The sequence below is a fragment of the Rutidosis leptorrhynchoides genome, chromosome 2, assembly GCF_046630445.1.
Source record: "Rutidosis leptorrhynchoides isolate AG116_Rl617_1_P2 chromosome 2, CSIRO_AGI_Rlap_v1, whole genome shotgun sequence".
In the NCBI taxonomy this organism is placed as follows: domain Eukaryota; kingdom Viridiplantae; phylum Streptophyta; class Magnoliopsida; order Asterales; family Asteraceae; genus Rutidosis; species Rutidosis leptorrhynchoides.
The window spans coordinates 384,744,713-384,768,658 of record NC_092334.1 but is presented as its reverse complement, the minus strand read 5'-3'; the positions used below and the strand labels follow the sequence as shown (position 1 = coordinate 384,768,658).

Genomic DNA, 23,946 nt, shown 5'->3' with positions numbered 1-23,946 from the left:
AAAGACATGAAATTAACATGGACGATATACAATTTAGAATGATATTCATATTCAAAATATGTATAAAATAAGCAATATTCATAAATAATAAGATTAAAGTTGTATGTTTCAACTTTCAACATATCCTTTTGAGCTTTGACATATTGTGATAGACGAGACATTTTGATCATTCAAATTTCATGGTATAGTTTAGTTGGCCTTCTATATTCTTAGTCATAACTTAGTTGAATTTGGATGGTGTATGGTGGTTTAAATTGGTTAGAACGTCCATAATTATAGGGACGAATATGAAGAGTTACACGTTTTAGGTTATTTTCAGCTAATGTATTCTCGAGGATGTGATGTTAAATGATTAAAAAAGACTTTGGGTTGAAAAAGTGTGTGATTCTGTCGGATGAGATCAAGTTGCTATCAGCATTATACTGGGCCGAGTTGCTAAAGTAAGTCAATATGATCAAAAATAAACCTATACACATTATAAGTAACAGTGCAACAGTAAAATATTACTATACACATTACAGCTGCGACATGATAAGAAGCTTCAGCAGATCCCTACTCTAGTATTAGATGGAAGTACGTAGAACCCCGAATTAATTAGCCATTGGTGCCATTAATGCCCGACTTCTTAACCCTTTTTGAAATCCATTCGAAGCCTTTTTAGTTGTATTTCGTTGAGTATTGATGAAGCATCCTAATTAAACTTGCAAAAAATCTTGTAGTTTCGGTATTTCCAAATTAAATAGCCACACACCCACTTGGTAGCTTGCCACAAGCGCCTCCTTGATTCCGTAGTGATAGTTTGATGAACATCCGTGAAGATTTCCTCAATGTTGACAATTGAACAGTTTGAAAAACCCCACCATCGAAGAAGTTGCATCCATAAGGATTTAGCATGTGTACAATCGACAAGAATATGTGTAACCGTTTCCAAGTCATTGTCACATACAGGGCACCCTAATGAATCAAGATCGAAATCGCGCTGATCTTGCTCAACACGAACGGGGAGTCTTTGAAGACAGGCTCGCTAAACAAATAGTCCCACTTTGAGAGGGATTGCAGAATTACGAAGTAGAGGGGCTGCTGCATGTATCGAAGGGGATAAGTTTCGAAGATCAATTATGTTAGCTAAACTTTTAGTAGAAAAAAATTCGGACGCGTCTAACTTCCATGACCACGAATCACTATTGTCGTTGAGATGAACATTAGAGATTAAATTTGTTAATTCCTCGAGTTCTCCAACAGCTCTTCCTCTCGGAGTTCTTGACCAATTCCATTTTAAAATTACGTTTCCCTCCAAAGATTCCAACCTTGCACTCACCAATACTTCTTTACGTTCTTCCAGGGAGTAGATTCTTGCAAATTTGTCTTTAAAGCATGTGTTTCCAAACCCCGATCTAGCCAAAAGCACGTTCGTTGCCCATTATCGACATATTTGGAGAAGGATGTTGTAAAGTCGATTCCAAGTTAATCAATTTTCTTTGCGGCTTTAGCTATGTCTAACCAAGTAGAGCTACCTTTGAACCTGTCAAGAGAAGCAAAGCAAGCCCCCTTCCCGACCATATAAGCTCGAAATAACATTAACCCATAGAGCATTTTTATCCATTTTGAAACGCCATGACCATTTCCAATTAAAGCTAAGTTTTTGGCAAAAAAGAACTCAATGTTTAAGGCCCCCTAAGTTGTAAGGTAAAAGTGTGTGATTCCGTTTAATCCAACAAAGTTTTTTTCCCGTTCCGGACCCATCCAAAAAAATGAACAACATAAAGATTGAAGTAATTTTTAAAATACTTGAAGGTGCACGAAATAAAGAGAAGTAGTAGAAAAGAATGCTACTAAGAACTGATTTTACTAACGTTAGTCTTCCCCTGAATGATAGCGATTTAGATTTCCAGTCTGCAAGTCTTTTTTTTTTATTTTATCAATCACCGTTTGCCAAAAAGAAGCTTTTTTCATTTTCACACCAATCGGTAGACCAAGATAGATAAATGGAAATTCTCCTGTCTCGCACCGACATTTAATTGCGATGCGGTCTATTTCGTTGCTAGAGACCAACCTCGAATATGTTGCTTTTGTGAAAATTAATTTTAAGACCTAAAAATGGTTCGAGACACTTTAAGAGCTTCATGGTGTTAGATATGTTGATCCAGCTCCATTCCCCGAAAAAGATAGTATCATCGGCATATTGTAAGTGGGAAATCATGACCCTTGTCCTTTTCGGCCTCAATTCCTTTGATTTTACGCTAAGAGATAGCACGTTTAGTAAGTATATTTCAATCCTTAGCAGCAATTATAAAGAGGAAATGTGAGATCGGATCTCCTTGGTGAACCCCCTATTCATCTTAAATTCGTTCGTAGGTGAACCATTGACAAATATCGAAGTAGATGCCGAGCTGAGACAAGCCTTGATCCAACGGATCCATTTGTTTCCCGAATCCCATACATCTCATTGTGTCAAACATGAAACCCCAGTTAAGGCTATCAAACGTTTTTTTTTCAAAATCAACTTTAAAAAGAAAACCTTTCTTCTTTGATTAAAATTTTTTTTACAATTGGAGATTAGATTTAATCCTCTAGGATCTTTTATATATTTGTCCATTTATGATTTATGTGTATATAATGATATAATGACGTTTACAATAATGAATTCAAGTTGACTTATAAATAACATTAATTTGAAAAAAATGAAGAAGCTGCATTTATCCTTTTAGATCAGGTTTTCACATTTTAGGTTTGAATAACAATATTTGGATATGAATTTGGATTGAAGACAGTTGTGATAATGCGAATGATGATTAGAGAAATACAATGAGTTAGGAATACGCTCATCTCGAATAAAATCTAATGCGTAGTAAATACACAATCACAAGTAACAAGGATGTCACAAAATCAAATGTAACAGATACGTGTTATTTAAAATAGATACATTATATTTCTAGTTTTCTACCATTAAACAATAAAAAAAAACGTTGTATGTGTTATAATTCAGTAGGCTTATAACTACCTTTAGTGGTTTGGTTCGTGTTATAATTCCGTAGGCTTATAACTATCTTTAGTGGTTGGTTCTTGACTATAGGCTACTTAAAATAAAAGAGAGTAAAAGAATGATGATATATGAAATATATTCTATGTGTGTATCTTATGCAAATCACATCCTTTGGTATTTATAATACAATAATTTACTGTGCAATTAGGTAGAATAATAATATCCGTGAACTAACTTTGATCCACAAAATTAACTTTATGAAAAAGTGTCGGCCATACATATAACACTCCCCCTTGGACGACAATTTTGTTTTATTAAGATCAACTACAAGTTACTGCCTCATTAAAAACCTTGCTAAAGAAAAACTCAGTGGGATAAAAACTTTAGCCAAAGGAAAAAGAGTGCAGCATAGAGTTGACTCCCCCTCAAGTAGACATTGTTGAGCCGTCACATCTTTTGAACATGCCTCATGCCAATATTGTGAACATGCGTTCTGAAAATAGCAGTTGGAAGTGCTTTGGTGAAAAGATCGGCAGAGTTTTTGCTGGATCGAACATATCTCATTTCAATCTGGTTGTCTTTGATGAGATTTTGAGTATATGAGAAGAATCTAGGAGGTATGTGTTTTGTTCGGTTACTTTTGATATACCCTTCTTTCATCTGTGTTATGCAAGTTGCATTATCTTCATAGATAGTTGTTGGACTTTTATCGCGTTCTAGTCCACAAGAATCAGTAATGAGTTGTGTCATTGATCTCAACCAAAAACATTCCCGAGTAGCTTCATGTAATGCAATCACTTTGGCATGATTTGATGATGTTGCAACAAGTGTTTATTTCTGAGAACGCCATGATATTGCAGTACCTCCATTTAGGAATACATATCCAGTTTGAGAATTAGCTTTATGTGGATCAGATAAATAACCTGCATCTGCATAAACAACCAAATCTTGTTTTGATTCGTTAGAATAAAATAATCCTAAGTCTGTAGTTCCTCGAAGGTATCGAGATATATGTTTGATCCCATTCCAGTGTCTTTTGGTAGGAGCTGAGCTGAACCTTGCCAACAAATTAACTGCAAAAGAAATGTCAGGTCTTGTACAATTTGTAAGATACATAAGAGCTCCAATTGCACTAAGATATGGTACTTCTGGTCCCAGGATATCTTCATGATCTTCACAGGGACGAAATGGATCAGTGTCAACATTAAGTGATCTAACAACCATAGGAGTACTTAATGGTTTTGCCTTGTCCATATTGAAACGTTTTAAAATCTTTTTCGTATAAGTTATTTGATGTACAAGTAAACCATTAGGCATATGCTCAATCTGCAAACCAAGGCAATACTTGATTTTTCCGAGATCTTTCATTTCAAATTCTTTCTTTAGAAGTTGAATGGCTTCATGGATCTCTTTATTTGTACATATGATGTTAAGATCATCAACATAAACAGCTATGATCACATATCCAGATGTTGTTTTCTTAATGAATACGCATGGGCAAATAAGATTATTGGTATACCCTTTGCTTATCAAGTAATCACTTAATCGTTTATACCACATGCGACCCGATTGTTTCAACCCATATAAAGACCTTTGTAACTTGATTGAGTACATTTCTTTGGGTTTTGCATTGGTTGCTTCTGATACCTTAAATCCTTCAGGTATCTTCATATATATATCACTATCAAGTGATCCATATAGATAAGCAGTCACAACATCCATGAGATGCATTTCTAAATTTTTAGAAACTGCCAGGCTGATTAAGTATCTAAAAGTAATTGCATCCATAACAGGGGAATAAGTTTCATAATAATCAATTCCCTGTCTTTGAGAAAAACCTTGAGCTACAAGTCTAGCTTTATACCTTGTAACTTCATTTTTCTCATTTCTTTTTCGCACAAAAACCCATCTATATCCCACAAGTTTCACATCTTTAGGTGTGAGAACGATAGATCCGAAAACTTTTCTTTTATTGAGCGATTCAAATTCAGCTCGTTTTGCTCCTTTCCAATGATCCCAATCATGTCTATTTTTGACATAATGACAGATTTTGGTTCTGGATCATCATCATCATTCATGATGTCATATGCAACATTATATGAAAATATCTCATCAAGATTTTTCATTTCATTTCGGTTCCATAATATTTTTGAATGTGCATAATTAATTGAAAATTCCGTATTGACATCATTAATCTCTTCTGCAGAAGGAGTATTGATTTGTGGTTATTCTTGAACACTTTCTTTTACCTCATTATCAGTTGATTTTCTTTTTCGAGGATTTTTATCTTTGGAACCAATTGGTCTCCCAAGTTTCTGGCGTGGGAAAGACTCAAGAGCGACATTATTGCCAGCTTTTGGAATTTCAATTTGAGCTGGAGCATTTGCTCCTGGTATATATGATTTAGTCACTCTTTTTGTATCTGTAAATGCATCAGGCAATTTATTCGCAAGTTCTTGCATATGCATTATTTTTTGAACTTCGGTCTCGCATTCTTTTGTACGAGGATCAAGATACATTAATTGAGGTTCACACCATGAAACATCATTTTCTTTATTTTTTATTTCTCCCCCTAATCTAGGGAACAATGTTTCATTAAAGTGACAATCAGCAAAACGTGTTGTAAAAACATCACCCGTCATGGGTTCAATATATCTTATGATTGAAGATGTTTCATATCCAACATATATTTCCATCCTTCTTTGAGGACCCATTTTAGTGCGTTGTGGTGGTGTGATAGGAACATAAACCGCACAACCAAATGTTCTAAGGTAGGAAATATTTGGCTGATGGCCAAAATCAAGTTGCAAGGGAGAATATGTATGACTTGCACTTGGTCTAATGCGAATTAATGATGCAGCATGTAAAATTGCATGACCCCATATAGATACTGGGAGTTTTGTTCTCATTATCAATGGTCTAGCTATTAACTGCAATCGTTTGATTAGTGATTCGTCTAAACCATTTTGTGTATGCACATGGGCAACATGATGTTCAACAACAATCCCAATAGACATGAAAATATCATTAAATGCTTGAGATGTAAACTTACCAGCATTATCCAATATCACCCTTTTAATAGTATAATCAGGGAAATGTGCTCTCAATTTAATAATTTGAGCAAGAAATTTTGCAAATGCCATGTTTCGACTTGATAATAGACACACATGAGAACATCTACTAGATGCGTCTATTAGAACCATGAATATCTAAATGGTTCACATGGTAGATGAATTGGTCCACATATATCATCTTGAATTCTTTCAAGAAACAATGGTGATTCTTTTTCAACCTTAAGAGGTGATTGTCTTATTATCAATTTTCCAAGTGAGCATGATGTACATGGGATAAGTGCATCATGAGGGATCTTTTGATCCGTCAATGGATGTCCATGTGTATTTTGAATTATTCTTTTCATCATTGTTGATCATGGGTGGCCTAATCTTTCATGCCACAGATTGATCATTACAGGATCACATGCCTTTTCATTAACTACCATGTGTGCTTCTGGTACATTTATATATGTATAATGTAAACCAGAACTAAGTCTTGGTAGTTTTTCAATCACATGCTTCTTGTCAGTAATACTTAAGTATTTATCATTTTCTGTAGTCACTGACTGATAATCATATCCATTTTGGTATATGTCAGAGAAGCTTAACAAATTTCTCTTTGACATGGGAGAAAATAAGGCATTTTTTATCAGAAAATTTGTACCATTTGGTAACATGAATTTTGCCTTTCCCATTCCTTTTATTAAATCCATAGGACCTGATATAGTATGTACCGTTCCTTCTGTTGCTTTAAAATCAGTGAAATATTTTTTAGATTTGAGTATAGTGTGTGTGGTACCACTGTCTGCAATACAAAGATCCCCACCATTTGACTAATTTTGCACTCCAGTAGTGTATATCATGAACTTCAAAATATGAGAAACAAATAATGAGTACATAATTCATCAATATATTACATTCAAAATATGTTATAAACGAAAGTACATAATAAGGAAACATATAGTAAAGTAAATATGGTATAGATCGTAAATCTACATCAATTTATTTGATATGGACATATAATAGAAAATTTATTCATTAAAGTAGTCACTTGTTGGCTCAGTGATTTTTGTATCAAGGTCATCGACAAGGTTTGCCTCTTTTCCTTTTCCCTTTAGGGATTCTTGATATTGATTAACGGAATATTGATTTGTTCGACAGTTCTTAGACCAGTGTCCAATTTTACCACATCGATAACAAGAATCTTCAATATTCTTTGAAGAGCTTCCTTCAATATTATGATTTGTGGGATTGTATGGTAGTTGAGATTTATAATTTTGTGGATTATTATTTCTTTGTCCATGACCACGACCACCGTAACCATTACGACCACGACCACCACCACGACCATTACCATAAGGATAATTTCGAACATAGTTATGATTTTTATTATTGTTATGGTAATTTCCATGATGATGGTTTTGGCCAATATGACCACGACCTCGCCCACGTCCTCGTCCGGGTGCATTTCTTTTTTTTATTATTATTGTTAATAGCATTAGCTTCAGGGAATGCTAGCGCACCCGTAGGACGAGATTCTTGATTCTTCATCAGTAATTCTTTATTTACTTCTGTAACTAAGAGATAAGTTTGAAGTTTGGAAAAAGTTTTGTAATTCTGCAATCTTAAATTTTCTTGTATAGTAATGTTTGCAGAATGCATTGTGGAGAAAGTTTTCTCCATCATATCAGCATCACTTATTTCTTGACCACAGAATTGAAGCTTTGAACGGATTTTGAACATGGCCGAGCTGTATTCACTTACCTTTTTAAAGTCTTGAAACCTTAGATTTCTCCATTCTTCCCTCGCAGCTGGGAGTAATATTTCCTTTTGATTATCGAATCTACTCTTGATACTTTCCCATAAAATATGTGGATCTTTGATAGTGAGATACATATGTTTTAAGGTGATATCAATATGTTTGCGAATAAAAGCAATTGATTTTAATTTATCTTGATCAGAACAAGTATTGTTTTCTTTTAAAGTTTCTAGAATACTCAATGATCCAAGATTTATTTCTACATCCATGACCCATGATGTGTAGTTTATTCCCGATACGTCTAGGGCATCAAACTCAAGCTTTGATAAGTTTGACATTTTCTATTTTCAGAAAGATGAACAACATAAATTATAATCATAATCAATTTCTAACAACATGAAATTAGAATCATTTTAAATTCATAAGTAGCAAACAACAGAATAATGGTATGGTTACAAATAATAAAACCACAAGGGCAGGATAGAATATAGGATTACCCGGTGTTATATTAGCAACAATGATGACAGTTAATATGACCAATACAATAGGAAAAATCATCCTTGTGTGAATCATCTTTACAAAAACATTTTGAGAGTGTTAATCTGAGAAAATGAAGATTAATTTGTGAAAATGTGAAAACGGAGATGTTTATTTTATATTTGAAAAATATAGTCGTTGTAACGTCGTCAGTTGACGTTAACAACCGTTATGTATATATGACCGTTGTAACGTCGTTAGTTGACGTTAACGAATGTCATGTACTCGTTATATTAATAATCATTTTAATAAAAGAATTTTATTAGTATAAATATGATTACTATAAAATACATTTAGTATAAATATGTTTAGTATAAATACGAAGATTAAGAGAATAAACATATTATGCATAAATAATAAATTTAAGAATAAACATTAGTATGCATGAAATAAATAATGATTAATTGCATAAATAATCATAAATGCTAGATAACATAAATATAAATGTTAGTGAAGTTAATAAGAGTTAGATTACAGAAATATAATTCAGGCGGTATAACATAAATATAAATGTTAATGAAGTTAATAAAAGTTAGATTACAGAAATATAATTTAGGTGATATAACCGACCATATATAACTTAAATAACATAAATATAAATATTAGTTATGATGATAATAATATTTATCTTACTAATAAATAATAGAAGATATCGTTAAAGAATTTTTTTTATTACCTTGATTATACGGAGCACTTCGTGTTGATAACGTGTTATAATTCAGTAGGCTTATAACTACCTTTAGTGGTTTGGTTCGTGTTATAATTCAATAGGCTTATAACTACCTTTAGTGGTTTGTTCTTGACTATATGCTACTTAAAATAAGAGAGAGTAAAAGAATGATGATATATGAAATATATTCTATGTGTGCATCTTATGCAAATCACATCCTTTGGTATTTATAATACAATAATTTACTGTGCAGTTAGGTAGAATAATAATATCCGTGAACTAACTTTGATCCACAAAATTCACTTTATGAAAAAGTGTCGGCCATACATATAACAGTATGTTGGAATGGCACAAGAATATCATTATAAGCATATGCTCATTTCTTATATGGTACTCTGTTGGTCTAGAAATAAAAGGTCTCTCAATAAATTTATTTTAATTTATAATATATTGATTGATTGTTTATTTACTTCATTTAGTAATCCATTACTCATCATACATTATAACATTTATCTAAAGTTCAAAGTATCATATAAATCTCTAAAATAATAATGTCATAAAAATAATTAATTATTCAAGTTTAAAAAAAATTAAAAATAAAGAAAAACTTTCTAAACCTCTCATGATGGTGTCATTAAAATAATTAATTATATTTAATAAAAATATTAACATGTTCATTGTATAATATATAAAACATTATGTACACCCTAATGATAAAACACCCTCATGACCATATGTACAATATTTGAAGCATTATGTACAACATTATGGTAAAACACCTCCATGATCATATTTACAATATTCGAATCATTATGTACAACCTTATGATAAAACGTCCACATGATCATATGTACAAATTTAAAACAAATTGTACAATCTGCTTTTACAAAACACTCCTTGAACACATGTACAAACTCCAAAACATATTGTACAACCTTCATATAATAATTGTATCTTAAACTTTAAAAAAAAAGTAAAGAGACATTTGTTATTACTAATAACTATTATTAAAAATATAAATATTCAAATTTAGAGCAAACTTTATTATTATTATTATATTATTATTATTATTGAGATATGAGTTCTCTTTACGTGATTAATTACGTTGCATATGTATACAAAATACACGTCTCAATAAAATGTTGTAATGTAGGCTTTTGACAAGGAAAATAGTAATTGTGATGACAATTGGAAGAAGGTTGTGGGAGAATAAATGTAGTTCATTTATTCTGACCAAGTTAAGTATATCAATATGTTTGTAAAAACAACGACAAGTTTCCTACTCAGAATCTTTGGTTACATGAGTCATTAAACTAAATAACTTTAGCATTTATGTTCACATAATATATAAATATATCATTAAAATGTTTTTTTAAACAAACTCGTGATTTCACGGGTCATTTCAGTAGTTTTACATTATAATTATACTAATAAAAAGATCTGTAAAATCACGAGTTATTAAATAATTCAAGTTTAAACATACTATTATCGAGAATACTTACCAAACTATTGAAAAACATAACTAAATCATTGAAGCTTATAAAACGCATATTGCAAATAATTACAGCACGCATACCACAAATATTTTGGCCATAACTTATGTATTCAAAATAATCAAAGATAAACTATAAACATATTTAACATAATATATGAACTATCTTCATTCTCCCACTACTTTCTTCTAATTTTTATCACAATTATTATTTTTCTTATCATAAAAGCCTACATTACAACATTTTACTAAGACGAGTATTTCGCTTACATATGTAATGTATTTAATCCAATAATGATAACCTATATTTTAATAACAATAAAATAATAATAATAATAATAATAATAATAATAATAATAATAATAATAATATTATTATTAATATTAATAATAATAATACTTCGTAATAAAGTTTGCTTAAGAATTAAATATTTATATTTTTAATAATAATTATTAGTAATAACAAATGACTCTAATTTTTTATATGAAGGTTGTACGATATGCTTCAAAGTTTGTACATGTGTTCATGAGGTGTTTGTAAAATATTGTACAATTTGTTTTAAAAATTGTATATAATATATGTTCATTGGAGTGTTTTATCATAAAGTTGTACCTAATGCTTCAAATATTGTACATATAGTCATGGAGGTGTTTTACAATTAGGTTGTATATAATGCTTCAAATATTGCACATATGATCATGAGGGTGTTTGACCATTAAGTTGTACATAATGCTTCAAATATTGTATATATGTTCATGAGAGTGTTTACCATAAGGTTGTACATAATGCTTCAAATATTGTATATATGTTCATGAGAGTGTTTACCATAAGGTTGTACATAATGCTTTTCATATTGTATAATTTACATATTAATATTTTTATTAAATAATTAATTAATTTTTTAATGATATCATCATAGGTAGGTTAGAATTTTGTCTTTTTATTTTTGAATTTTTTTTGAACTTATGTATTCCTCATTTATGACATCATAATGATACAGATATATTAAATAGTATAGATAAATTATATTACTTAACAATTTATATTTACAAGAATCAATTATTGTATCTGTTAAGTAACTTTAACTTTAACTTTCAAAAAACACTAACTTTCCATATTGAAAAAGAATAGAACTGGAAGTGATTTTTTATTTTTTTTCACGACAGTATCGACATCATTCAGAGGATGAGAGGAGACTTAACCATCTTCACGATCATATGTCATCCACACACGCGTTAGGAGAAAATCCAAATGGCAACAACTCTGGCAGTACGGTTGAAGGTTATGATAACCCCCTCCGAGAAGTTAATTGCTGAAAGTATCAATTAGATTAGAGTCCTTAAATTCGAACATGTGTCTGCTTGTTGAGGACAAACAGACCGCCCCTCATGTACTATTCAAACAATACATCGGTGGTGGAAGTGATTTTTTATTAATATTTGAAGTAAGAGAATTATTTCAAGTCATATTACCTCCCATTATTATTTATATCTATTCTAAAATAAAGGTCCATTACTCAAAATATTATTAGAGATCAATTTGTTAAAATTGGTTACTATAATAACCATTTGTTTGGTTACTAATACTCTACAATGATCAAGATTAGTGACGACTTTTTCAATATTAACTAAATAACATTATTGGTAACTAAATAATAAGTTATGACTAAAAGATATTCACAAATGACCAAAATAAAAATAAATAAAGTTTTTTCTGCTAAAAATATTTAGCAATGGGTATTATTTTATTGAGATGTATGCGTTTAATTTGTTTGTTACGTGATCGTTTATGACGTGATTCGTAAAGTAGATATTTTTGAAAATTTTACAGGAATATAAAAGTTTAATATGTAATGGAGGGTAAGACCAGCCCCTATGGATTCACCATACGTTCGTTACCCGCTGCTATTGATGATGTGACATTCATTATCCCTATAATGCCACCACTTCATTATCCATCTTCATTATTCATCTTCAACTTATACAAATTTGGACCCACTCACTGACCTTTTCATTAGAAAACTCCCTTAGCCTATTGTACAAATTTTAAAGCCTATTGTACAAATTTTAAACCATGTGATACAACACCCTTTAATGCATCATGTATAAGTTTTTCTTCATGTTGTAAAAACCCTTTAATGCATATATATGTATATCTTTTTAAAGAGATTGTAGTTGATATATATATATATATATATATATATATATATATTATGTATAATTATTAAATTATTAATATTTTTGTGTTACTTAAAATACCTTGAGAGAGTGAGAAGAAATTTTTTTTGGAGCGGGTCGGGGTCCGAGTGAAAAGTTTCATGGGTGAAATGGGACTCGGTTATTGCATCTTATGAAAATGAGGGGTTAAATATTGAGTCTTTAAATAGCAAAAACCTAGCGCTTTTGGGTAAATGGTGGTGAAGGTTCAAAACCGAAACCAATTCTTTGTGGGTTAAAATTATTCAAAGTTTATATGGGCCAACTGGATGTTTGGAGTCGGGGTCCGATTTCTATCAGTCCACAACTTCAAGTCTTTGGCTTAATATTGTTGCAACAGATACAACGATCGATCAGTTTCAAAAATTCTTTCAAAAAGGTCATCGGCAACGGAGTAGACACAAGCTTTTGGACGGATCAGTGGGCGGGTAACTTCAAGTTATGTGAGCGATTCCCTGTAACATCCCGCCTTTTTCCATTTACTTTTCCGTTATACTAATATAAAGTCCGTTATACGTTTATAACATCTCCCGTTGATACGCGTTTTAAATTATCTCGTTTAGGTAATTCCCGCACCCGAACGAAAGTTGAGGGACTAAACTTGACAAGGGATCAAACCCTTGACTAGGTCAAAGGGTCAAACCCCTTTCACCCATTCATTATCATCTTCATCTCTCTCTCTTTCTCTCTAGCAAGAACACACACACCCAAATTCCAAATTCATTCAATCATCATCTAAATTCGATATAGGAGGCTTACAACAAAATAAATTACATATTCGTGATCCTCTCTTCATCCTCTTCATTTTGGTACCAACTTCATCTCATTTGGGTAACTTTCTAAAATCACTAGATTTTGTGTTCTTGATGTTTTTAACTTATAAAAGTGTTAATTAGTGTCTATGGCTCAAGTCTAACATGAATATATGATTTATATGCTCGATCTCGTTGTTTTAGTGTAACTAGCATGAACTTGAATTTTGGTGTGTTGTTCTTGAATTTTGGATGATCATATGTTGTTTGATGATGAAAGTTCATGTTTAAATTGTGTTCCTAACATCACTAGCTTCAAATTGGTATGTAGGTTGACATGGATTAGTTTCATAATCATGATTGTTGAATTTGTGATTTCGGGTTAGGGTTTGATAGAAGTAAATTGAATCTTGATGCATTAAATGCTTGATAATGTTAATTGTAAGTGTTAGGTCGTGTTGTATGCTTAATTACCTTCGAAACGGCATACCGTTCATGTAATTTGGTTGCCAAATCATTAAATTGCATTTATGACTTGTATGCATTGAATGAGGAACATTAATTGCGGTTTTTGGTTGTTGCAAGTGGAAGTTTGATTGATGATATGTGTTTAGTTGTTTTACTCGTCAAAATACCTTTCCAACGATGTATGATAGGCGTTATAAGTGTTTGCGGGTCAAGAGTTGTGTTAGAAAAGGTTTTGGTTCGTGCACACTTTGAAAAACTGACCAGGATTCTCTGCCCAGGTAGTGGCGCGGCGCGCCCCATCCCCGCGCGGCGCGCAGAATCACCTGGCCAGATTCTGTCCAACTTGGTCAATTTTTGAATAATGTTTGCTATGCTACGCACCTCCGATTCACATGTAACTTGTCCTAACATGCTCATACATGATTAAAAACCTCAGAAAAATAGTTCGGGACACGACCCGAACGTGTTGACTTTTTCGTTGACTTTGACCGACCAAGTTTGACTTTTTGTCAAACTTAACCAATAAATTATGCAATCTTTCTAACATGCTTTTATACTTGTGTCTTGCATAAAACTTGATGATTTGATTCACATGCTATATTAATCGAGTCGTATTGAGCCATAGGACTAATTGAACATCTTTGACCTATCGTGTTTACCGTTATTGATACGACCTATTTGTTTAGGTCAAGACTAGCACTATCCTTCGCACACGTTATTTTGTGAAGTACTTTTCGTACGTGCACTCAAGGTGAGATCATAGTCCCACTTTTACTCTTTTGAACTTATATTTGGGATGAGAAAACATAAACGATTCTTTTGAACTAAGTGAACACAAGAACGGGAAAACAAACATTCTACATACGAGTTTAGAACAAAAATCCTCAATTCGATTATCATTAGTTACACTTGCCGGGTGTAAGCGAGAACTTATGTTATATGGCCATATGGGTTGACAACCCTCATCTTTGACGGTTCGCTACCGTCTACGGATGAAATATATTTTCGAGAATCAGTGTTTGTTCTAGCACTATGGATGGGGTATACAATGGATGGAATGTTAAGCTTTGATAATTGGGTGCTCGTGAAACAAACTTTTGGAATGTATTACTATTATTTCATTGATGCAAATCTTGTGGTTCACTTGTACTTACTTACTTAAACCTATGATTTCACCAACGTTTTCGTTGACAGATTTCTATGTTTTCTCAGGTCCTTGAACGATACATGATACATGCTTCCGCTCATTATTTTGATACTTGCATTGGATGTCGAGTATACATGCATACATGGAGCGTCTTTTGGATACTTTTAAATTTTGTCGCATAAGTTTCATTTGTACTTAAAACTTTGTATCGTAACTTGTGGTGGAACTATTCTTGTAAAACTTGAACAACCTTTACATTTGAAATGAATGCGACATATCTTTTGGTCAAACGTTGTTTTAAAGACTTATGACCACGTAACGGGACCTAAGTAGACGGCGCCGTCAATGACGATTTGGTCGGGTCGCTACAGATGGTATCAGAGCGTTGGTTGTAGGGATTTAGAGTTCATTGGTGTCAACCTCGAGTCATAGGGTACATTGGTGAGTCTAGACTACAACCGGCATATAGACTTGAAGTAGGAATTACTTGACTACTTGTGCATTTATACTCGAATGCTTCTACTCATATCTACTCTTAGTTCATCTTAATCTCACGTTGTTTAATTTGATTGACGCGCCACCTTGACTATATGAAATGATGTCGAATGCACATATGAATCAGGGTAATATAATTTCCGGGATTATATTACGGTGACTCATATGAACGTTCCGACATTATGACATAAAGAATTTAAGGCGAGTCGAGGAAAAACTTCCCTTTATCTTTATTCTATATCACGGTTAGTATTATTGAGAATACTAATCAATGATATTCTTGTGTCTTGAAGGAAAAATGGCTCCTCGTCGTGTACGCCGCAATGAAACTCCCGAACAAGCTCTCGAACGGATGATAGCCACCGCCGTAGATGCGGCCATGGCCGGTCACTCCTCCAACAACAATAATAATAACAACCACAACAACAACAACAACAACAACCAAGGAGCCGGTAACTCTAGCGAAGGGTGCTCCTACAAAGCTTTCATGGGGTGCAAACCCCACACTTATGATGGAACCGGGGGACCGGTTGTGCTTACTCGTTGGTTTGAACAAACCGAGGCCGTCTTTAGCATAAGCGGTTGCCGGGATCAAGACAAGGTCAAATACTCCACTCACACTTTCTCCGGAATTGCTCTAACATGGTGGAACACCTATGTTCAATCGGTGGGTACCGATGAAGCTCATGCCCTCTCTTGGGCCGATCTAAAGGAAAAGATGGTTGTTGAATATTTTCCGCGCGAAGAAACCCGAAAGCTTGAGGAAGAACTAAGAGCTTTGAAAGCGGTCGGAAACGATCTTAAAGCTTATAATCAACGCTTCGCCGAACTATCCTTGATGTGTCCTAATCTTGTTAACCCCGAATCTCAAAGGATTGAGCTCTACATGCTCGGTCTTCCAAAAAGCATCAAACAAGGGGTGATGTCATCCAAACCCACTACTCATCAAGCCGCTATGAACATGGCTTGCCAACTAATTGAAACGGTTGACGAAATCGTAGTTCCGGCACCTAAGGCCGAGGATAAATCGGGCGGCAACAAAAGAAAGTGGGAACCCTCCCAATCAAGCAACAACAACTTTGCTAAGAAGCCTTACACCTCCGACGGCAAGAAAGGTTATGCCGGGAACCTACCTCTTTGCAACAAATGCAACAAACATCACTTTGGCGAATGTAGTAAGTTAATTTGCCACCGGTGCCAAGGAGTTGGTCATAAGGCCAACGATTGTAAAAGTGCCACTCCCGTTGCTCGAAAGTGGCCCAATGCACCAAAGACGGGCACTTGTTACGAATGTGGTCAAACGGGTCATTATAGAAATGCATGCCCGAAAAGGAAAGATAACACCAATACGCGCGGCCGAGCTTTCAACATCAACACCGAGGAAGCCCGGGATGACACTGAACTAGTCACGGGTACGTTTCTTCTCAACAATTCTTATGTCTCTTGCTTATTCGATTCGGGTGCCGATAAATGCTTTGTATCCAAGACCTTGACTCATTCTTTTAGCACTCCACCTCTTCCATTAGATACCACTTATACCATTGAAGTGGCTAACGGGAAACTATTAAGTGCCAACACATATTACCGGGGGTGTACGTTAAACATTTTGGGTAAGGAATTTGAAATTGACTTGATACCCATGGAACTAGGAAGCTTTGATGTAATAATCGGTATGAATTGGTTAGTCAAAACGAAATCTCACATTCTTTGTGATCTTAACGCAATCCGAATTCCTATCGAGAATGGTGAACCTTTGATCGTCTATGGCGATAAGAGTTGCACCGGACTCAACCTCGTTTCGTGTGTTAAAGTTAGAAAACTACTCCGTAAGGGTTGTTTTGCAATCCTTGCTCACGTTAAGAAAGTCGAGTCCGATGAGAAGCACATCGATGATGTGCCAATTGTTAGTGACTATTCCGATGTATTTCCCGAAGAATTGCCGGGTCTTCCGCCTCATCGACCGGTTGAATTCCAAATCGATCTTATTCCAGGAGCCGCACCCGTAGCACGTGCACCATATAGACTCGCTCCATCTGAAATGCAAGAATTACAAAGTCAAATCCAAGAACTACTTGATCGTGGTTTTATCCAACCTAGCCATTCACCTTGGGGCGCTCCGATTTTGTTTGTTAAAAAGAAAGACGGATCCCTACGAATGTGCATTGATTATCGTGAACTAAATAAATTGACGGTTAAGAACCGATATCCTCTTCCTCGCATCGATGACCTCTTTGATCAACTACAAGGGTCTTGTGTATATTCGAAAATCGATCTCCGCTCGGGTTATCATCAATTGAGGGTTAAGGGGGAAGATGTCTCCAAAACCGCTTTCCGAACTCGTTATGGTAGTTATGAATTCCTTGTCATGCCATTTGGTCTCACTAACGCACCGGCGGTGTTCATGGATCTTATGAACCGCGTGTGCAAACCGTATCTCGATAAATTCGTTATTGTGTTCATCGATGACATATTGATCTATTCTAAAAATGAAGAAGAGCACAAACAACATCTCCGACTTGTGCTTGAACTTTTAAGACAAGAACAACTCTATGCCAAATTCTCCAAGTGTGAATTTTGGTTAAAGGAAGTTCAATTTCTTGGTCATGTTGTAAGTGACCAAGGTATTAAAGTCGATCCAACGAAAATCGAAGCCATTAGCAAATGGGAGACTCCTACTACTCCTACTCACATTCGTCAATTTTTGGGTCTCGCCGGGTACTATCGTAGATTCATCGAAAATTTCTCTTTGGTTGCACGTCCTCTAACCGCATTGACTCACAAGGGAAAGAAATTCATTTGGGCGACCGAACATGAATCCGCATTCCAAATCTTGAAAACGAAGCTAACCACCGCTCCTATCTTGTCACTTCCCGAAGGCAATGATGACTTTGTTGTATATTGTGATGCCTCGAAACATGGTTTTGGGTGTGTATTGATGCAACGAACGAAAGTCATTGCTTATGCTTCTCGACAACTCAAAATTCATGAACGAAACTATACGACACATGATCTCGAACTCGGAGCCGTTGTCTTTGCACTAAAAATGTGGAGACACTATCTTTACGGGACCAAGAGTACTATCTTTACCGACCACAAAAGCCTCCAACACATATTCGATCAAAAGCAACTAAACATGAGACAACGAAGGTGGATTGAAACCTTAAACGATTACGATTGCGAGCTTCGTTACCATCCCGGGAAGGCAAATGTAGTAGCCGATGCCTTAAGTCGAAAAGAAAGAGCGGTGCCTCTTCGTGTCCGAGCCTTAAACATCACCATCCACACAAACCTTAATGGCCAAATTCGGGTAGCCCAAGATGAGGCTCTCAAGGATGAAAACATCTCTCTCGAACACTTGAACGTCCTCACCTCTCGATTCGAAGTTAAAGAAACCGGACTCCGATATTTCGCCGGAAGGATTTGGGTGCCTAGTTATGGGGACCTACGAAGCCTTATTTTAGATGAAGCCCATAAGTCACGATACTCGATTCACCCCGGTGCCAATAAGATGTACCACGACCTTAAACAGCTATATTGGTGGCCGAACATCAAAAGGGACGTAGCTACTTATGTTTCCAAGTGTTTGACATGTTCCAAAGTCAAAGCCGAACACCAAAGACCGTCCGGACTACTTCGACAACCCGAGATCCCGCAATGGAAGTGGGAAAGAATAACGATGGATTTTATCACCAAACTACCAAAAACGACGGGCGGTTATGATACCATTTGGGTTATTGTTGACCGTCTCACCAAATCCGCACACTTCCTGGCCATGAAAGAAACGGACAAAATGGAGAAACTTGCACAACTTTACATTAAGGAGATCGTAGCCCGACACGGTGTACCTTTATCGATTATCTCCGACCGAGATGGCCGTTTTGTTTCTAGATTTTGGCGTACATTGCAAGAAGCGTTGGGAACGCGTTTAGACATGAGCACCGCATATCATCCTCAAACCGATGGACAAAGCGAACGTACAATTCAAACCTTAGAGGACATGTTACGAGCTTGCGTGGTTGATTTCGGAAAAGCTTGGGACAAGCACTTACCTCTCGCCGAGTTCTCTTACAACAATAGTTATCACGCGAGTATTAAAGCCGCACCTTTTGAAGCGCTATATGGCCGCAAATGTCGTTCACCTCTTTGTTGGGCCGAGGTAGGCGACGTGCAAATCACCGGACCCGAACTCATTCACGAAACCACCGAGAAAATCGTTCAAATCCGAGATAGGCTTAGGACGGTCCGAAGTCGTCAAAAGAGCTATACCGACAAACGACGCAACGATCTTGAATTTCAAGTCGGTGACCGAGTAATGTTAAAAGTCGCACCTTGGAAGGGTGTAATCCGTTTTGGGAAACGCGGGAAGCTAAATCCGCGGTATATTGGTCCTTTCGAAATCTTGGAGCGTATTGGAACCGTTGCTTATCGTTTAGATCTTCCGCCTCAATTGAACTCCGTTCATCCTACCTTCCATGTATCTAACTTGAAAAAGTGTCTTGCCGAACCCGATATCGTCATCCCTCTCGAAGAACTTACTATTGATGACAAACTTCATTTTGTGGAGGAACCGGTTGAAATTGTGGACACCTCCGTCAAGACATTGAAACAAAGCCAAATCCCGATTGTCAAGGTTCGTTGGAATGCCAAAAGAGGGCCCGAGTTTACTTGGGAAAGACAAGATCAAATGCAAAGGAAGTATCCTCATCTATTCGTGAATTCGGAAACGCAAGATCTCGAGGAAGAAACAACGACTACTACGCTTACTTAAATTTCGGGACGAAATTTCTTTTAAGGAGTAGGTAATGTAACATCCCGCCTTTTTCCATTTACTTTTCCGTTATACTAATATAAAGTCCGTTATACGTTTATAACATCTCCCGTTGATACGCGTTTTAAATTATCTCGTTTAGGTAATTCCCGCACCCGAACGAAAGTTGAGGGACTAAACTTGACAAGGGATCAAACCCTTGACTAGGTCAAAGGGTCAAACCCCTTTCACCCATTCATTATCATCTTCATCTCTCTCTCTTTCTCTCTAGCAAGAACACACACACCCAAATTCCAAATTCATTCAATCATCATCTAAATTCGATATAGGAGGCTTACAACAAAATAAATTACATATTCGTGATCCTCTCTTCATCCTCTTCATTTTGGTACCAACTTCATCTCATTTGGGTAACTTTCTAAAATCACTAGATTTTGTGTTCTTGATGTTTTTAACTTATAAAAGTGTTAATTAGTGTCTATGGCTCAAGTCTAACATGAATATATGATTTATATGCTCGATCTCGTTGTTTTAGTGTAACTAGCATGAACTTGAATTTTGGTGTGTTGTTCTTGAATTTTGGATGATCATATGTTGTTTGATGATGAAAGTTCATGTTTAAATTGTGTTCCTAACATCACTAGCTTCAAATTGGTATGTAGGTTGACATGGATTAGTTTCATAATCATGATTGTTGAATTTGTGATTTCGGGTTAGGGTTTGATAGAAGTAAATTGAATCTTGATGCATTAAATGCTTGATAATGTTAATTGTAAGTGTTAGGTCGTGTTGTATGCTTAATTACCTTCGAAACGGCATACCGTTCATGTAATTTGGTTGCCAAATCATTAAATTGCATTTATGACTTGTATGCATTGAATGAGGAACATTAATTGCGGTTTTTGGTTGTTGCAAGTGGAAGTTTGATTGATGATATGTGTTTAGTTGTTTTACTCGTCAAAATACCTTTCCAACGATGTATGATAGGCGTTATAAGTGTTTGCGGGTCAAGAGTTGTGTTAGAAAAGGTTTTGGTTCGTGCACACTTTGAAAAACTGACCAGGATTCTCTGCCCAGGTAGTGGCGCGGCGCGCCCCATCCCCGCGCGGCGCGCAGAATCACCTGGCCAGATTCTGTCCAACTTGGTCAATTTTTGAATAATGTTTGCTATGCTACGCACCTCCGATTCACATGTAACTTGTCCTAACATGCTCATACATGATTAAAAACCTCAGAAAAATAGTTCGGGACACGACCCGAACGTGTTGACTTTTTCGTTGACTTTGACCGACCAAGTTTGACTTTTTGTCAAACTTAACCAATAAATTATGCAATCTTTCTAACATGCTTTTATACTTGTGTCTTGCATAAAACTTGATGATTTGATTCACATGCTATATTAATCGAGTCGTATTGAGCCATAGGACTAATTGAACATCTTTGACCTATCGTGTTTACCGTTATTGATACGACCTATTTGTTTAGGTCAAGACTAGCACTATCCTTCGCACACGTTATTTTGTGAAGTACTTTTCGTACGTGCACTCAAGGTGAGATCATAGTCCCACTTTTACTCTTTTGAACTTATATTTGGGATGAGAAAACATAAACGATTCTTTTGAACTAAGTGAACACAAGAACGGGAAAACAAACATTCTACATACGAGTTTAGAACAAAAATCCTCAATTCGATTATCATTAGTTACACTTGCCGGGTGTAAGCGAGAACTTATGTTATATGGCCATATGGGTTGACAACCCTCATCTTTGACGGTTCGCTACCGTCTACGGATGAAATATATTTTCGAGAATCAGTGTTTGTTCTAGCACTATGGATGGGGTATACAATGGATGGAATGTTAAGCTTTGATAATTGGGTGCTCGTGAAACAAACTTTTGGAATGTATTACTATTATTTCATTGATGCAAATCTTGTGGTTCACTTGTACTTACTTACTTAAACCTATGATTTCACCAACGTTTTCGTTGACAGATTTCTATGTTTTCTCAGGTCCTTGAACGATACATGATACATGCTTCCGCTCATTATTTTGATACTTGCATTGGATGTCGAGTATACATGCATACATGGAGCGTCTTTTGGATACTTTTAAATTTTGTCGCATAAGTTTCATTTGTACTTAAAACTTTGTATCGTAACTTGTGGTGGAACTATTCTTGTAAAACTTGAACAACCTTTACATTTGAAATGAATGCGACATATCTTTTGGTCAAACGTTGTTTTAAAGACTTATGACCACGTAACGGGACCTAAGTAGACGGCGCCGTCAATGACGATTTGGTCGGGTCGCTACATTCCCCGTTTGTTCAGGCTTGAAAACAATCAGGCTTGCAAGGTTCAAGATCGTCTATATGTTGATGCTTCTGGTTGAAACTTTAGGTGGGATTGGACGAGACAACCGGCGGGTCGAGCAGAATCGCAGCTTGCTGAGATAACGAGTTTGTGTGCAGGTACTAATTGTGATTCTAGTAAACAGGATTCGTGGACATGGGTTCTTTCTTCGTCGGGTCATTTCACGGTCAAAGCTCTATCTAGAATTATTGAAGATCAGTGGCATTCAAGTCCCTTGGGTATTGAGGAAACAAATCGCAATAATGTACTTCCTAAGAAACTTGAAGTCTTTGTTTGGAGAGCAATTAAGAAGCGCATTCCGGTTAGACACGAGATCGATAAAAGTGGAATCGATCTCCATAGCGTTAGATGTCCGTTTTGTGATGATGATGTAGAGACGATTGAGCACTCGTTGATTTTTTGCAAGTATGCTATGGATGTGTGAAATCGGGTATATAGCTGGTGCGGGTTGGGGAACTTTTTGAACCTAAGTGTAAGTGAGGTATTGCGAGGCAACAATACGGTCGAAATGAGTAAATTGGGAAGGAAATTTTGGCAAGCAATTGAGTGGGTAACCTCGTACCTCGTATGGAAGAATCGAAATAACAAGGTTTTTCGTGACAAAGTTTGGACCTCTCCGATGACTCTATGCGAAATTCAACTTAAGTCATTCGAGTGGATATCGCATCGGTTAAAAGGAAAGACATTGGATTGGCAAATTTGGTTGAGTAATCCTAACTTTTATTTCACAATCCTTTAGTTTGTAAAATGTCTATATTCGTGATTGGGTATGTGTACTCGCAAACTCATAAATTTCGTGTGTAATTCTCGGGTTGGGTCAATATTGCCCATTCCTTAACACTGTAATTATTCTTCTATTAATGAATTTGTTGTTAAAAAAAAGAAATAAATTAATGACGTGACAGTTAAGAGGAAGATTTTTAGTCATGATAGGCAGTGTTTAGTTATAAAATTTTGTGGGTTAGTTATAGTATTTGAGTGTTGATGTAGCGCTGATGTAGCATGTTAAGAGGATGAATAGTTTAGTTACGATAGGGAGTGACCTAAGAGTTAAAATGTTTTAGATACTTTTGGATTTTGTTATATGAAACGCACGTGTATAATCACTATTGAATTCATCAAACTTTAAGCTATTTTTTTGAACAACAGACACATACACACACTCAATTACAAATAGTTCATCATAAGATTCGAACTCACAATTATAAAGTTCACCATAATTTGTTCCATAG

General features: G+C 35.3%; 1 protein-coding gene across 1 annotated transcript; it reads left to right on the top strand.

Annotated features, from left to right (window-relative positions):
- Positions 1-348: 348 nt before the first annotated feature.
- On the top strand, positions 349-23,138 carry LOC139889042 (uncharacterized). The gene is made up of 2 exons (XM_071872016.1): positions 349-440; positions 22,742-23,138. Exons 1-2 carry the CDS (start codon positions 349-351, stop codon positions 23,136-23,138), a joined length of 489 nt encoding a protein of 162 aa, XP_071728117.1.
- Positions 23,139-23,946: the final 808 nt, after the last annotated feature.